Source organism: Pristiophorus japonicus, chromosome 8, assembly GCF_044704955.1.
Source record: "Pristiophorus japonicus isolate sPriJap1 chromosome 8, sPriJap1.hap1, whole genome shotgun sequence".
Taxonomy (NCBI): domain Eukaryota; kingdom Metazoa; phylum Chordata; class Chondrichthyes; family Pristiophoridae; genus Pristiophorus; species Pristiophorus japonicus.
Genome location: NC_091984.1, coordinates 208,016,960 through 208,033,182, shown reverse-complemented (window position 1 = coordinate 208,033,182; position 16,223 = coordinate 208,016,960). Strand labels below are relative to the sequence as shown.

Here is a 16,223-nt window from a genome sequence, read left to right as displayed (position 1 = left end):
CCCATCTCATTCTTCTGAACTCCAGTGAATACAAGCCCAGTTGATCCAGTCTTTCTTGATAGGTCAGTCCCGTCATCCCGGGAATCAGTCTGGTGAACCTTCGCTGCACTCCCTCAATAGCAAGAATGTCCTTCCTCAGGTTAGGAGACCAAAACTGTACACAATACTCCAGGTGTGGCCTCACCAAGGCCCTGTACAACTGTAGCAACACCTCCCTGCCCCTGTACTCAAATCCCCTCGCTATGAAGGCCAACATGCCATTTGCTTTCTTAACCGCCTGCTGTACCTGCATGCCAACCTTCAATGACTGGTTGGAGGTTGGCATGACACCCAGGTCTCTTTGCACCTCCCCTTTTCCTAATCTGTCACCATTCAGATAATAGTCTGTTTCTCTGTTTTTACCACCAAAGTGGATAACCTCACATTTATCCACATTATACTTCATCTGCCATGCATTTGCCCACTCACCTAACCTATCCAAGCCGCTCTGCAGCCTCATAGCATCCTCCTCACAGCTCACACTGCCACCCAACTTAGTGTCATCAGCAAATTTGGAGATACTACATTTAATCCCCTCATCTAAATCATTAATGTACAGTGTAAACAGCTGGGGCCCCAGCACAGAACCTTGCGGTACCCCACTAGTCACTGCCTGCCATTCTGAAAAGTCCCCATTTGCTCCTACTCTTTGCTTCCTGTCTGACAACCAGTTCTCAATCCATGTCAGCACACTACCCCCAATCCCATGTGCTTTAACTTTGCATATTAATCTCTTGTGTGGGACCTTGTCGAAAGCCTTCGGAAAGTCCAAATATACCACATCAACTGGTTCTCCCTTGTCCACTCTACTGGAAACATCCTCAAAAAATTCCAGAAGATTTGTCGAGCATGATTTCCCTTTCACAAATCCATGCTGACTTGGACCTATCATATCACCTCTTTCCAAATGCACTGCTATGACATCCTTAATAATTGATTCCATCATTTTACCCACTACCGATGTCAGGCTGACCGGTCTATAATTCCCTGTTTTCTCTCCCTCCTTTTTTTAAAAAGTGGGGTTACATTGGCTACCCTCCACTCCATAAGAACTGATCCAGAGTCAATGGAATGTTGGAAAATGACTGTCAATGCATCCACTATTTCCAAGGCCACTTCCTTAAGTACTCTGGGATGCAGTCCATCAGGCCCTGGGGATTTATCGGCCTTCAATCCCATCAGTTTCCCCAATACAATTTCCCGACTAATAAGGACTTCCCTCAGTTCCTCCTCCTTACTAGACCCTCCGACCCCTTTTATATCCGGAAGGTTGTTTGTGTCCTCCTCAGTGAATACCGAACCAAAGTACTTGTTCAATTGGTCCGCCATTTCTTTGTTCCCAGTGATGACTTCCCCTGATTCTGACTGCAGGGGACCTACGTTTGTCTTTACTAACCTTTTTCTCTTTACATATCTATAGAAACTTTTGCAATCCGTCTTAATGTTCCCTGCAAGCTTCTTCTCGTACTCCATTTTCCCTGCCCTAATCAAACCCTTTGTACTCCTCTGCTGAGTTCTAAATTTCTCCCAGTCCCTGGGTTCGCTGCTATTTCTGGCCAATTTGTATGCCACTTCCTTGGCTTTAATACTATCCCTGATTTCCCTTGATAGCCACGGTTGAGCCACCTTCCCTTTTTTATTTTTACGACAAACAGGAATGTACAATTGTTGTAGTTCATCCATGCGGTCTCTAAATGTCTGCCATTGCCCATCCACAGTCAACCCCTTCAGTATCATTCGCCAATCTATCCTAGCCAATTCACGCCTCATACCTTCAAAGTTACCCTTCTTTAAGTTCTGTACCATGGTCTCTGAATTAACTGTTTCATTCTCCATCCTAATGCAGAATTCCACCATATTATGGTCATACAGGAGGGCAGGTATTACTACAGCCCTGTAGATAATGAGCTTGGTGGTAGATTTGAGAGCCTGGTCTTCAAACACTCTTCCTCAGACAGCCGAAGGCTGCACTGGCACACTGGAGGCGATGTTGAATCTCCGCATCAATGTCTACCTTTGTTGATAAGAGGCTCCCGAGTTATAGGAAATGGTCCACGTTGTCAAGGGCCGCACCGTGTGTCTTGATGATTGGAGGGCAGTGCTGTGCGGCGGTGACAGGCTGGTGGAGGACCTTTGTCTTACGGATGTTAAGCGCAAGGCCCATGCTTTCATATGCCTCAGTGAATACATTGACTATATCCTGGAGTTCAGCCTCTGAATGTGCGCAGGCGGCGTCCGCATACTGCAGCTCAACGACAGAGGTTGGGGTGATCTTGGACCTGGCCTGGGGGCAGCATAGGTTAAACAGCTTCCCACTGGTTCTGTAGTTTAGTTCCACTCCAGCGGGGAGCTTGTTGATTGTGAGGTGGAGCATGGCGGCGAGGAAGATTGAGAAGAGGGTTGGGGCGATGACACAGCCCTGTTTGACCCTGGTCCGGACGTGGATTGGGTCTGTAATGGATCCGTTGGTAAGGATCATGGCCTGCATGTCACCGTGAAACAGGCGAAGGATGTTGACAAATTTTTGGGGGCATCTGAAACTGAGGAGGATGCTCCATAGACCCTCACGGTTGACACTGTCAAAGGTCTTTGTAAGATCGAAAAAGGCCGTGTAAAAGGGCTGGCGCTGTTCCCTGCATTATTCTTGCAGCTGTCGCGCTGCAAAGATCATGTCTGTTGTACCCCGTAGAGAACAAAATCTGCATTGTGATTCCAGGCGGAGCTCCTCGGCCACAGGGAGAAGTCGATTGAGGAGAACTCTAGCGACAACTTTCCCAGTGGCTGATAGCAGGAAGATTCCCCTGTAGTTGCCGCAGTCGGACTTGCGCCTCTTTTTAAAAAATGGTTGCAATCACTGCGTCTCTGAGATCTCCCGGCATGCTCTCCTCCCTCCAGATGAGAGAGACGAGGTAATGTATCCGCGTCAACAGCGCCTCTCCGCCATACTTTAGCGCCTCAGCAGGGATTCCATCCGCACCTGTAGCCTTGTTATTCTTGAGCTGTTTTATAGCTTTGCCTACCTCGTGCAATGTTGGAGTTTCACTGAGTTGGTGGCGGGTCACATGCTGCGGGATGGAGTCAAGAGCACTCAAGTCAAAGGCAGAGTCTCGATTGAGGAGATCTTGAAAGTGCTCCTTCTATCGGGCCCTGACAGCCTCGGTGTCCTTGATGAGTGTTTCCCCGTTCTTGGCCAGGAGTGTGGTGGGGCTTTGGGAGTTTGGACCGTAGGTGGCCTTGACTGCAGTGAAGAATCCTCGCATATCGTGGCTGTCACCAGTTGTTGTATCTTCTGTGCTTTCTCCATCCACCACCTGTTCTTTAGGTCCCGGGATTTTTGTTGGACCTGAGCCTTGAGCCATCTGTAATGTTGTTTTGCAGCTTCCGAATTGGGTTGTTGCTTGAGGCTTAGAAGTGCTTTGCGCTTGCGCTCTATTAGTTCTTTGATTTCCTGATCATTTTCATCAAACCAGTCCTGGTGTTTTCTGGTTGAGTGACCAAGTGTCTCTTCACAGGCACTGGTTATAAAGGCCTGGAGGGCAGACCAAGCGCTGTGGGCATCTCAGGGTTATCAAGGCACGCCAGATTGGCCGTGAGGCGCCAGCTGTATAGGGCTCTCGTAGCTGGGTCTCTAAGTGCCTCGACATTAACTTTTTTGAGGAACTGCTTCTGCTGTCCCCTATGCTTTGGGGCAATGTTAATGTTGATGATGGATATGATTAGGCGGTGGTCCGTCCAGCAGTCGTCAGCTCCTGTCATGCCACGGGTGATGCGCACATCCTTGTGATCCCTGACTCGGATGATGGCATAGTCAAGTAGGTGCCAGTGTTTGGAGCGAGGGTGTTGCCACAATGCCTTGCATTTGTCCCTCTGGCAGAACAGGGTGTTGGTGATGAGGAGTTGATGTTCTAGACATTTTGTCAGGAGTAGGGACCACTGGAGTTGGCTTTCCCTACCCATTCTCTGCCAATCATGCCTCCCCAGAGGGCTGTGTCTTTGCCGACCCTGGCATTAAAATCACCCAGGAGGATCAATTTGTCACCCGTGGGGACGTGGGACAAGGATGTCTCGGTTGGAATAAAAGCCCTCTTTAGCCTCACTCGTTGCATCGAGTGTAGGGGTGTACGCACTGATGACTGTGGCGCATTGGTTCCGGGATAGAGTAATACGAAGAGTCATGAGGCGTTTGTTAACCCCACAGAGGGGAGTCTTTGAGGTGGTCGACCAGCTCATTCTTGACGGCAAAGCCGACTCCATGAAGGCGGCGTTCTGCCTCTGGTTTCCTTTTCCAGAAGAAGGTGCAACCTCCACCATGTTTCTTCTATTGGCCTTCCCCTGCCCACTGGGTCTCGCTTCGGGCAGCGATGTCAATGTCAATGTCAAAACGTCTGAGTTCCCGGGCAACTATCACGGTGCGGGGTTCCAGCCTGTTGCTGTTGGGATTGTCCATGAGGGTCCTGACGTTCCAGGTCCCGAACATCATACTGATGAAGTGGAAGATGCCTGTGCGTGAGTGCTTTTAACGTGGGTTGGCCATTGCACACCGGCAACCACACGGGCTTAGCTGAACAAGGTCTTGGTCCAGTGGCAAGGGCATCCAAGACAACTGGAGACCAGGCACAGCTCTATGAGCCTAATTGTTTACGGTGAAGTGTTGGCCGCAAGCTCGGTGCCGAATAACGCCATTGATGGTAGATGGCCTGAGGCTTGGTTGGGGGGCAGGCATTAGGAAGGTGACTTCCAAAGTTATTTTAAAAGTTAAAAGTTGATAAAGATTCTCAATTTGTTTAAAAAGTTTCTAAGAGTTGTTAAAAAGGCTAAGATGTAAATCAATAATAGATTATAAAAGTTTCCCCAATTTAAAAAGTTTCTAAAAGTTGTTAAAAAGTCAAAGATGTAGATTAATAATAAATATTTTAAAGTATTTCGATTAAGAGTCTGAAATATAAGTTTTAAAAGTTCTCCCAAATTGTTTAATAAGTTTAAAAGTTGATTAAAAGTTTAAAAATTAATTAAAAGTTGGTTGGGAGTATAAGACGTTGGGTTGAACGCTGCCGCCTAGGTCCCTTCGGCCGGTTCAGCGCTGGCCAGGAGTCCCTTCGGCAGGTTGAACGCCGGCCTCGGAGTCCCTTCGGCCGATTCGACATCCCCGGAGTGCCTTCGGCCGGTTCGACGCCCCCCGAATCTGTCAGCATGGTGAACGCCTGGTGTGCGACCACAGGGGCAGGTGTGGAGTTCTTTCGGCCCGGGATGGGCTCCGCCGGTACAGAGTCTTTTTGGCCCGAAGCCCGGTTCAGAGTCCCTTTGGCCTGGGTCAGAAGCGCCCGGGACGGAGGCGAGCCGGCACGGAGTCCCTTCGGCCCGGGACAGAAGCGGGCCGGCGCATGGTCCCTTCGGCCCAGGACAGAAGCGGGCCGGCGCGGGGTCCCTTCGGCCCAGGACAGAAGCGGGCCGGCGCAGGGTCCCTTCGGCCCAGGACAGAAGCGGGCCGGCGCGGGGTCCCTTCGGCCCAGGACAGAAGCGGGCCGGCGCGGGGTCCCTTCGGCCCAGGACAGAAGCGGGCCGGCGCGGGGTCCCTTCGGCCCAGGACAGAAGCGGGCCGGCGCGGGGTCCCTTCGGCCCAGGACAGAAGCGGGCCGGCGCGGGGTCCCTTCGGCCCAGGACAGAAGCGGGCCGGCGCGGGGTCCCTTCGGCCCAGGACAGAAGCGGGCCGGCGCGGGGTCCCTTCGGCCCAGGACAGAAGCGGGCCGGCGCGGGGTCCCTTCGGCCCAGGACAGAAGCGGGCTGGCTCGGGGTCCCTTCGGCCCAGGACAGAAGCGGGCTGGCGCGGGGTCCCTTCGGCCCAGGACAGAAGCGGGCCGGCGCAGGGTCCCTTCGGCCCGGGACTCTCAAAATTGTATGCTGTGCATAAACAACGGTTTGATGCCTCAGCACTTGTGGCACTTTTCTCGGGGCCCCAATTGTTTCAGCTCAATTCCACTCCTTTTACTCCTCCTGCCGTATGCGAATGACAATCTCATGCAATGTCGGTGTAACTCATTGACGGGAAGGTGAATGGAAAGATTTGACTGGCTACTTCAAATTTGCTTACTGCATGCTGAAAAAAAAAATCTCCCAGCTTCAGTGTTTTTCTGTTGATTTGTTTTCTACATGTTGGAGTGAATACACATCACTGGCATAAATGTACATTTTTACTGAAAAATATGTTGAAATTGCGAGAGACTTTTGTTTTCAGTTTACGGTGAAGGACTTGCTAACGCATGCAAATGGACTTGGGTCTAGCATTTGTGTGGAGTTCCAGGAGCCATCACTAATTTGCTAACCTTTTTCAATTATGGCAGACACCTTTTGACTATACTGGTACAATGTCTCAAATCCGGCAACCTCGGGACCGAGACCGTGCCGGTTTTTGGATTTTTCCGGATTTAAGACAAGAAAATCTATGGACCGAAATTTCCACGAAGTGCATATGGACACGGCGAGGCCTCGCAAAAGCCGGTTTTCAGGGCGCGATGTGCACGCGCCGAAAACTGTTTTTTCCAATCTGTCAAGATTTCTCCAAAGAGGATCCTCCGCATCCCGAAGCCGATAATTGGTTTTTGGACAATAATTCCGGATTCCGGACTACTGAATATCAAATGGGATTTTCTCAAAAATGTCCGGTTTTCGGACAGCCGGATTTGAGACGTCGTAACTATATAATCCCAGTTTTGAACTTCAGGTGGGATATATGAGGTATATCTCAGGCAGTATGTCCCAGCTCTTGAGTTCTTGTGTCACAATACCACAGCTCTATAGTTGTTAGACAACACTTCAAGTATACATTTGATACAGATCATCATCATCATCATCATCATCATCATCATAGGCAGTCCCTCGAATCGAGGATGACTTGCTTCCACGTCAAAAAGTTCACAGGTGTTTCAATGAAGGACCTAAAATTCCAGGTCCCGAACTAAATCTTGAAGGGGTGGAAGATGCCTGTGCGTGGATTTTTTTAATGTGTGGTGGCCGTTGCACACCAGCCACCACACGGGCTTGACAGAGCTAGGTCTTGGTCCAGTGGCAAGATGACTAATGGTAGTATTTACTAAGAGAATTACCAACATTTTGACCGTATTAAATATAATGTATAAGTTTTGAAATTCTTTTAACCAGATCAAATCTGTTATATTGTCTTCAAGCCACTGTTTAACCTTCACATTTGATAATCCTGATTTGTAATACAATCATACGGTTCAGTAGAACATTTATTCTTCTGCAATCTGAAAACTAGGAGAACACAAAAGTGCTTGTCAATTCCTGTAAGCTATTGCAGTAACGAGTTATTGATTTGACCTGTGGGCAGTGCCACAAGGCAGATTTTGTACATATAAAGACACACGAGAAATATCTGGTTGAAGCTTAAAAACATAACACTGGTATTTTTTTAATTACATTTGCCACCATTGCAGACATAGCTATTTAAGTATCTAGCTTTCATATTTTTTCCAATTATCATGGTCATTTACTTTTGTCCTCCGTTGAGGTCAATGAGCATGTGTTCTAGAAAAAGTAGTCGGGAGTACATGGTTTTAGCAAACCTCAGATAGTAAAAAAAAAATAAAACTCTTGATAAAACACCAGTGCCACAGAGACAGCGATGCACTATTAAAGAATTGTAAGTAGATAGCTGAATAATTTAACATTTAGTTGAATTTGTAGTTTATACTGAAGTAATTTCAAGGTATGTGATTCACCACATAAAAGCAAAGTTGATGCAGCAAAGTTTAATTCACCTTAAATTTTAAATTTTTGGTAGTATTTTTGTGGTTTTTAATTGGGAAGATGTAGGGCCGGTACTGGAATTTGATTTGAGGAGGACTTGTTAATGTACTGGAGAATACAATACACGACTGATGGGAAACTCTTCTGCCCTTGCCAGAAATGCCAACGCTGAGGTATTAAAATCAGATGTATACTGATTTTAACCGTGAACCTTTCATAAGGGGAAAAGCTTAACATTTTTATTTTTTTCAGATCTTAATACCTCCAAAGGGATTGCTTCTGAAATTGAAAAAAGAGGCAGAAAATCCTAAAGAAGTTTTAGATCAGGTGAGAAAATAAATATTACCATAGTAAACAAAAGTTAATGAGCAGCATTAATTGCTTAAATAATTGAAATGTCTGTAATTTATATACAGTATGTATAATGGCATATTACAAGGCAATAACAACTTATAAATCACAAATTTGGCCAATCAATGCCCTTTTAGATTCTGGAATGTTGTTATGTTGAAAAATGTTCCTAAATAATTTGTTTTTTATCCAGCGCCCTCATACCTTGGGAGAGTCCCCAAAGATCCATCCTTGGTCTCTTCCTCTTCTACCTGCTGTCCTTGGTGATATCATTCCAGGCGTGGAACATAAGACTAGTAGTAGGCTATTCAGCTCCTCAAACCTATTCCACTATTCAATTAGATCATGGCTGATCTGTACCCACATTAACAGTGTCAGCTGTGGCTCAGTGGGTAGCACACTTGCCTCTGAGTCAGAAGGTGGCGGGTTTAAATCCCACTCCAGGGACTTGAGCACATAAATCTAGGCTGATACTCCAGTGCAGTGCTGAGGGAGTGCTGCACTGTTGGAAATGCCGTTTTTCAGATGAGATGTTAAACCGTGGCCCCGTCCATCTCTCAGGTGGATGTTAAAGATCCCATTGCAATATTTTGAAGGAGAGTTATCCCGGGTGTCCTGGCCAATATTTATCCCTCAATCAACATAACAAAAACAGTTTTATCTGGTCATTATCATATTGCTGTTTGTGGGAGCTTGCTGTGCACAAATTGGCTGCTGCATTTCCCACATTACAACAGTGACTACACTTCAAAAAATACTTCATTGGTTGTAAAGCGCTTTGAGACATCCGTTGGTCGTGAAAGGCACAATGTCTTTTTACCCACATTGGTTCCGTATCACTCTACCCTCAATTGACCTAGCCGCAACAATTTTTTGAGGGAGAAAGTTCAGCATTTCCACTACCCTTTGTATGAAGAAGTGCTTCCTGAAGTCACCCCTGAAAGGCCTAGTTCTAATTTTACAATTATGCCCCCTTGTTCTGGACTCTCCCATCAGAGGAAATTGTCTCTCTCTCTCTCTCTCTCTCTCTCTCTCTCTCTTCTACCTCCCCCCAACCTATCAACTCCTTTAATCATCTTCAACACCTCAATTTGATCACCCCTTTATCTTCTATACTCAAGGGAATACAAGCTTAGTCTATACAATCTCTCCTCATAATTTAACCCTTTTAACCCCAGTCTCATTTTGGTGAATCTGCACTGCACCCCTCCAAAATCAATATATCTTTGCTGAGGTGCGGTGTCCAGAACTGAACGCAGTACTCTAAAAGGGGTCTAACCAGAGCTTCTTATAACTGTAACACAACTTCCAGTCCTCCTGAGATAAAGGACAGCATTCCATTAGACTGTCTTTTTAAAAAAAGAAAATGATTTGTACCTGTCGACTAGCTTTTAGTGATTTCTGTACTTGGATCCCTAAATCATTCTACTCCTCCACAGTTCCTAGCTTCTCGCCGTTTAGTAAATATTCTGATCTATCTTTTAGGTCCAAAGTGAATGATCTCACACTTCCCCACATTGAACTCCCATCTGCCACAGTTTTGCCCACTCACTTAATCTATCAGTATCTCTTTGCAGCTTTCTACACCCATCCACACTATTTACTGTGCTACCTAATTTTTGTCATCTGAAAACATGGAAATGCGACTCTCTATTTGCAAACTTGGATATATGGTTCTCTATTCCTTCATGTGATCGGTTTCCACATGTACACCCAGCTATACCACTCCACCACCTCTCTTAACCCCTTTGCTGCCTCTGTGTTATTTGATGGTGATCTTTTTCCCCCGTGATTATAAAAGTTTTCATTTTCAGGAGTGTAGAAGACTAGGAAGTCTGTCACTTATGCACAAACAGAATGTGGATCAATATATATGCATGCAAATAATTTTGGTTTGTATGACATAGGTTAGATATCGAGTTGAATGGGCCAAATTTCAGGAACGTGAGAGGAGGAAAGAAGAGGAAGAGCGGGAAAGGGAGAGAGTAGCCTATGCACAGATTGACTGGCATGACTTTGTGGTGGTGGAAACTGTTGACTTCCAGCCTAATGAACAAGGTAATTTAATTACCATACTAGAGGATGTAATTTGGATTTAAACACTGATAAACATCCATCATTCTAAAATTAACCATTTTCCACTGTACAATCACAATATTGCCAGCATCCTTTGCTTTGAATATTTTTGTTTAAACTTGCATTGTAATTACAGTACATTTTTTGAAATGTTAATGAAAAATAACAGTTTGAGTCCCTATAGCTTTGAGGTTGCTCATTTAAACTTTTACATATAAGTTATTGTTGTTGCCAGGGAAGATGGTTCAAATAAGGAGAACCTTTTAAAACCAGTATATGGCAATATTTATTTAACTTTTAAAATGTATGAGATGCATCAAAAATTACTAATATGCAGTGGACCCAGTGTATAATTTATATGGTTATAATGAATCTCTGTTTACAACAAGCATTTTTAAATGTCCCAATTTGAATTTCATGCAAGTCAATGACAGTACCATCACATAACAGATTACCTGTTTATAGTGTTGTATGCAATCCAAATTACTACACAATTTGGGTAACTTGTACTGCATATACAGATGAAGAGTTTAGTGAGAGGAAAGAAAAGTGAACTAACTACAAAGCTGGGACTGGCTAAGAAATGTAAAAAGAGAACATGACATTGAACAAGGAAATAGCCAATGGCCTCAAGAAAACTGATAGGGTAGTCGTTCTTCTTAAAATAAACAGTATTTTTAGTTGGCAAGCAATCTTAACGCATTAACAAAATATAGTCAAACCTGCATTAATTGAATATCTGCATATAAGTATTTATAGTTGGAAACTATTGTTTCATATGTAGTTGATTGTATTATATTTATGATGAAAGTATTTAACCAGCCTTACCTGTGCTCCTCTATTTGCATACCTCTGCAACTGTTGATGTTTTAATCCAGTTACTCTCTTCCACCTTCAATGCCCTTATCGCCAGCAAAACGTTCACCATCTCTCATCCCAGTCGTTCTCCAATATAACCTCTATCTTCATTCCCTCTAGTTCAAGGATGCAAAATGAGCGTATCTGACACACAAATTACTTAACCATCTATTGTCAGATCTGTCTCAATCACATGAAGCTCTACTGTACTGGGCTTCGCTGTCCTCTGCCAAAACCGTCCATGACTCTAGGATTACCTTGGCGGGCTTAGCTGGACCAGGTTCCTTTTATGTGCTACCAATCACCTTCTTGGATCTCTCTCCCCAACCTCGCCTCCCAACAGTATGAGAAGCTCATGGGAAGATGGAAACTATCCGTTCTGTTATTTTTGCTGCTTTTCCCCCTTCCCGACTTAGCCAAACCTTTCCTCAGTTCCTCATCTATCCTCGCCATGACCCCCTTCCCACCCCACCCCCATCTCTCTAGTTTCTCCCCATAGTTTCCATGCCCTCTCCAAGCTACACTCATCCATGAGACTGACCCACTCCTCAGTCGACCCATCCCACTGAACTCCTGGCCCCCATGCTAGTTGACATAATAAAGGGTTCCCCCTCCACAGGCACTGTTTATCCTCCTTTTCACTGCTGTCACCAACCCCACTGCTCAGAAAAACTCATCCTTCAAGTGTATGTCCTTATTAACTACTACCCATCTGCCACCTCCATTTCCTCTCCCAAGATCCTTGGACACATTTTTTCTCCCAGATCTGTGCTCATTTCTCCAGAACTTCCTGTTTGAATATCTCCCAATCAGATGTCCACCCCTCCTATAGTACAAAAACAGTCGTGATCAAAGTCATGTACAGGTATTCTATGTGATTGTGATGCTTTACCTGCCTGCAGCCTTCAATGCAGTCAATGACCTCATCTTCCTCGTGTCCAATTTGATGCAACTACCCTTGCTTGGTTCCACGCCTACCTATCCAGTTGTAGCCAGACAATCTCTAGCAATGGCTTCTCTTTGCACCCTTGCACTGTCACCTCAGAAATCCATCAAAGATCCATCCTTGGCTTCTCATCTACATGTTGTCCTTGCTGATATCATCCCAGACACGGAATCATCTTACACGTGTACACTAATGACACCGAGCTTTATGACTCTCTTGTCCCCTCTGCTGCTTCTATGCTATCAGAATGCTTTTCCAACATCCTGTCTTGGATGAGCAGTGTTTTGCTCCAGCTAAACATTGGGAAGACCCAAAACATCATCTTCGAACCTGGCACAAACTGTATCCCTCCGTGCCTATTTTCTACGGCTAGATTATTCACACCCTCAGGGTCCGGGTCAACCCCGTGCTGAACTATTAACCCCATTCCTCTCCCATCACAAAAACTGTCTGCCTACTTTCATTTCCATAACGTCACTTGTCATCGCCCCCTACCTCAGCCCATCTACCAGTGAAACTATCATTTATGATTGTATCTTCAATGCTCTTCTACCTGGCCTCCCATCTGCACCCTCTAAACTTCAGCCCATCCAAACCTGTACTGCCCACGACCTATCCTGCAACAAGATCTGTTCACCCATCACTCCTTTCCTCACCAATTTATGTTGCTCCCAACACCAGAAATGTAAAATACTCATCATTGTGTTTAAATCATGTCACTCACTCACGCTTTGCTATCTCTGTAACCTCCTCCAACCATGCAAACTTCCCCCCCCCCCCCCCCCCCCGGCTTCCCCGAACTCTCTTTCTCTGATTCTAGCCTCTTGTGTACTCCAATCCTTCAACCCACTAATTTTGGCCATGTCTTCAACCTAGACTCTGCTATGCAACTCCCTCTCAGCACCTACACTTTCCTCCTCCTAAGACCCTCCTTAAAACCCATCTCTTAAACACATTTTTGGTCACTCTTCTTTGACTAGATCCATTTTTTCCTTGCGCCTCTGATTACACTTGGGATGTTCTACATTGTGTTATATACATACAAGTAATTGTTGTAGTCCATACAAACCATAGAATATATTGCATCTATCAGTATAGTTCTGGCAATAAAACTATCTTTTATTGGAGCTGCTGTCATCTGTCACATTTGGCTTAGTTGCTAACCTATGAGTCAGAAGGTTGTAGGTTCAAGCCTTCCTCCAAGACTTGTGTGCATAATCTACATTGACATCACGTGTAGTATTAAGTGAGTGCTATTGTTCTTCAAATGAGATGTTAAACTGAGGCCCTATCTGCCTGTTGTTCAGGTGGTTGTTGAAGATCCCATAGCACTATCCAAAGGCTAGTAGGAGTTCTAGTGTATATTCTCTCAACCAGGGATCTTGCCATGCACAAAGTAAGCTGCGAAATTTGTCTACATAACAATAGTTACTACATTTCAAAGTAATTTATTGCGTGTGATGCTTTTCGCAGGTAAATTTGAATGGCTGAGTTCTGATCTCCAGAAGCACGCTCCTGGCCATTAATGGAACAGAACAACTTCTTCTGGTTGAAGAAGAAAGTACTGTAATAAGAGTCAGGCTCTCTTTTTGTTGGGGAAGAGGTGGATCGGAGAGGTAGGAAAAACTAGATATGTAATTAAGTTCATCTTTCTAATTACAGGGCATTTCCCTCCACCAACTACCCCAGAAGAGCTTGGAGCTCGTATTTTGATGCAGGAGAGATATGAGAAGTTTGGGGAGAGTGAGGAGGTTGAAATGGAGGTGGAATCTGATGATGAGGTTGAAGAATCAGAGGATAAACCAGAAGAGGCTCCATCACAGTTGGATCAAGATACACAAGTACAAGATATGGACGAGGTATGATACTAAAAATGATTCTGCTGCTTGATGTAACGATACTTTACGATTGAGTATTTTCTAGTTTGATTACCCAAGAAGGGGATACTAGGAAGTTGGCTACCAATTTTGCGATCCCCTTCCAGAATAACTGTTCGAACTGTTGAAAATCTAATTGATAACAGATTATAAAATGGGAATCATTGAGTAGCATGCTACGGTATTGGTGTTGTCCATTGGTAAAGTTGGAAAAAGAAGAAAAGTAGTAGCTACTATGATGCCAAGTTCAGTTCAGTCTGGTTTTTAAAAAAAATGCCTTGTGAATAGTGACACAAGTAATGACAGTGTTCAACTCTGGTGTTCGTTCAAGTTATTAGCAGGTCATAATACATAAGAGTGGTATATCTCTCTCATTCAAATCATGAAAGTGAGCCAACCAACTCAAGGAGCTAGTCTGTTAACAGGATGAATATTATATATTTGAAATAAATAAGTCCATATGAAAGCCTGGCATTGACTTAATGCTGAATTTTACTTGTAATAAACTTGGAAAACCCGTCAAATTTTTTGATCTTTGTGATGTCATGATGAAGTCCTGTTGGCTTTTAAAAAGTATCTCATAATATAAACCAAAAGGACTAACTCGATTTTTAGTGTTTCAAAAGGACTGACTTGATTTTCATGCTTCAAAATATAGCTTGCTTTTGACACATAGAAACATAGAAAATAGGTGCAGAAGTAGGCCGTTCGGCCCTTCGAGCCTGCACCGCCATTCAATGAGTTCATGGCTGAACATGCAACTTCAGTACCCCATTCCTGCTTTCTCGCCATACCCCTTGATTCCCCCTAGTAGTAAGAACTACATCTAACTCCTTCTTGAATATATTTAGTGAATTGGCCTCAACAACTTTCTGTGGTAGAGAATTCCACAGGTTCACCACTCTCTGGGTGAAGAAGTTTCTCCTCATCTCGGTCCTAAATGGCTTACCCCTTAGGCTGTGACCCCTGGTTCTGGACTTTCCCAACATTGGGAACATTCTTCCTGCATCTACCCTGTCTAAACCGTCAGAATTTTAAACGTTTCTATGAGAGCCCCTCTCATTCATCTGAACTCCAGTGAATACAAGCCCAGTTGATCCAGTCTTTCTTGATATGTCAGTCCCGCCATCCCGGGAATCAGTCTGGTGAACCTTCACTGCACTCCCTCAATAGCAAGAATGTCCTTCCTCAAGTTAGGAGACCAAAACTGTACACAATACTCCAGGTGTGGATTCACCAAGGTCCTGTATAACTGTAGTAACACCTTCCTGCCCCTGTACTCAAATCCTCTCGCTATGAAGGCCAACATGCCATTTGCTTTCTTAACCGCCTGCTGCACCTGCATGCCAACCTTCAATGACTGATGTACCATGACACCCAGGTCTCTTTGCACCTCCCCTTTTCCTAATCTGTCACCATTCAGATAATAGTCTGTCTCTCTGTTTTTACCACCAAAGTGGATAACCTCACATTTATCCACATTATACTTCACCTGCCATGCATTTTCCCACTCACCTAACCTATCCAAGTCACTCTGCAGCCTCATAGCATCCTCCTCGCAGCTCACACTGCCACCCAACTTAGTATCATCTGCAAATTTGGAGATACTACATTTAATCCCCTCGTCTAAATCATTAATGTACAATGTAAACAGCTGGGGCCCCAGCACAGAACCTTGCGGTACCCCACTAGTCACTGCCTGCCATTCTGAAAAGTACCCATTTACTCCTACTCTTTGCTTCCTGTCTGCCAACCAGTTCTCAATCCACGTCAGCACACTACCCCCAATCCCATGTGCTTTAACTTTGCACATTAATCTCTTGTGTGGGACCTTGTCAAAAGCCTTCTGAAAGTAAAAATACACCACATCAACTGGTTCTCCCTTGTCCACTCTACTGGAAACATCCTCAAAAAATTCCAAAAGATTTGTCAAGCATGATTTTCCTTTCACAAATCCATGCTGACTTGGACCTATCATGTCACCTCTTTCCAAATGCGCTGCTATGACATCCTTAATAATTGATTCCATCATTTTACCCACTACCGATGTCAGGCTGACCAGTCTATAATTCCCTGTTTTCTCTCTCCTTTTTTTAAAAAGTGGGGTTACATTGGCTACCCTCCACTCCATAGGAACTGATCCAGAGTCAATGGAATGTTGGAAAATGACCGTCAACGCATCCGCTATTTCCAAGGCCATCTCCTTAAGTACTCTGGAATGCAGATCATCAGGCCCTGGGGATTTATCAATTTCCCCAACACAATTTCCCGACTAATAAGGATTTCCCTCAGTTCCTCCTCCTTACTCGACC

At 44.8% G+C, this 16,223-nt stretch overlaps 1 protein-coding gene across 1 annotated transcript in view; it reads left to right on the top strand.

Moving 5' to 3' along the window:
• The window catches only part of sf3a1 (splicing factor 3a, subunit 1), a 37,591-nt gene that overhangs the window by 6,139 nt on the left and 15,229 nt on the right, over nucleotides 1-16,223 (top strand). Inside the window, exons 5-7 of the mRNA XM_070887872.1 lie at nucleotides 8,056-8,130; nucleotides 10,062-10,212; nucleotides 13,697-13,893. Coding sequence (XP_070743973.1) covers nucleotides 8,056-8,130; nucleotides 10,062-10,212; nucleotides 13,697-13,893 — 423 coding nt within the window. The remainder of the gene's footprint in view (nucleotides 1-8,055; nucleotides 8,131-10,061; nucleotides 10,213-13,696; nucleotides 13,894-16,223) is intronic.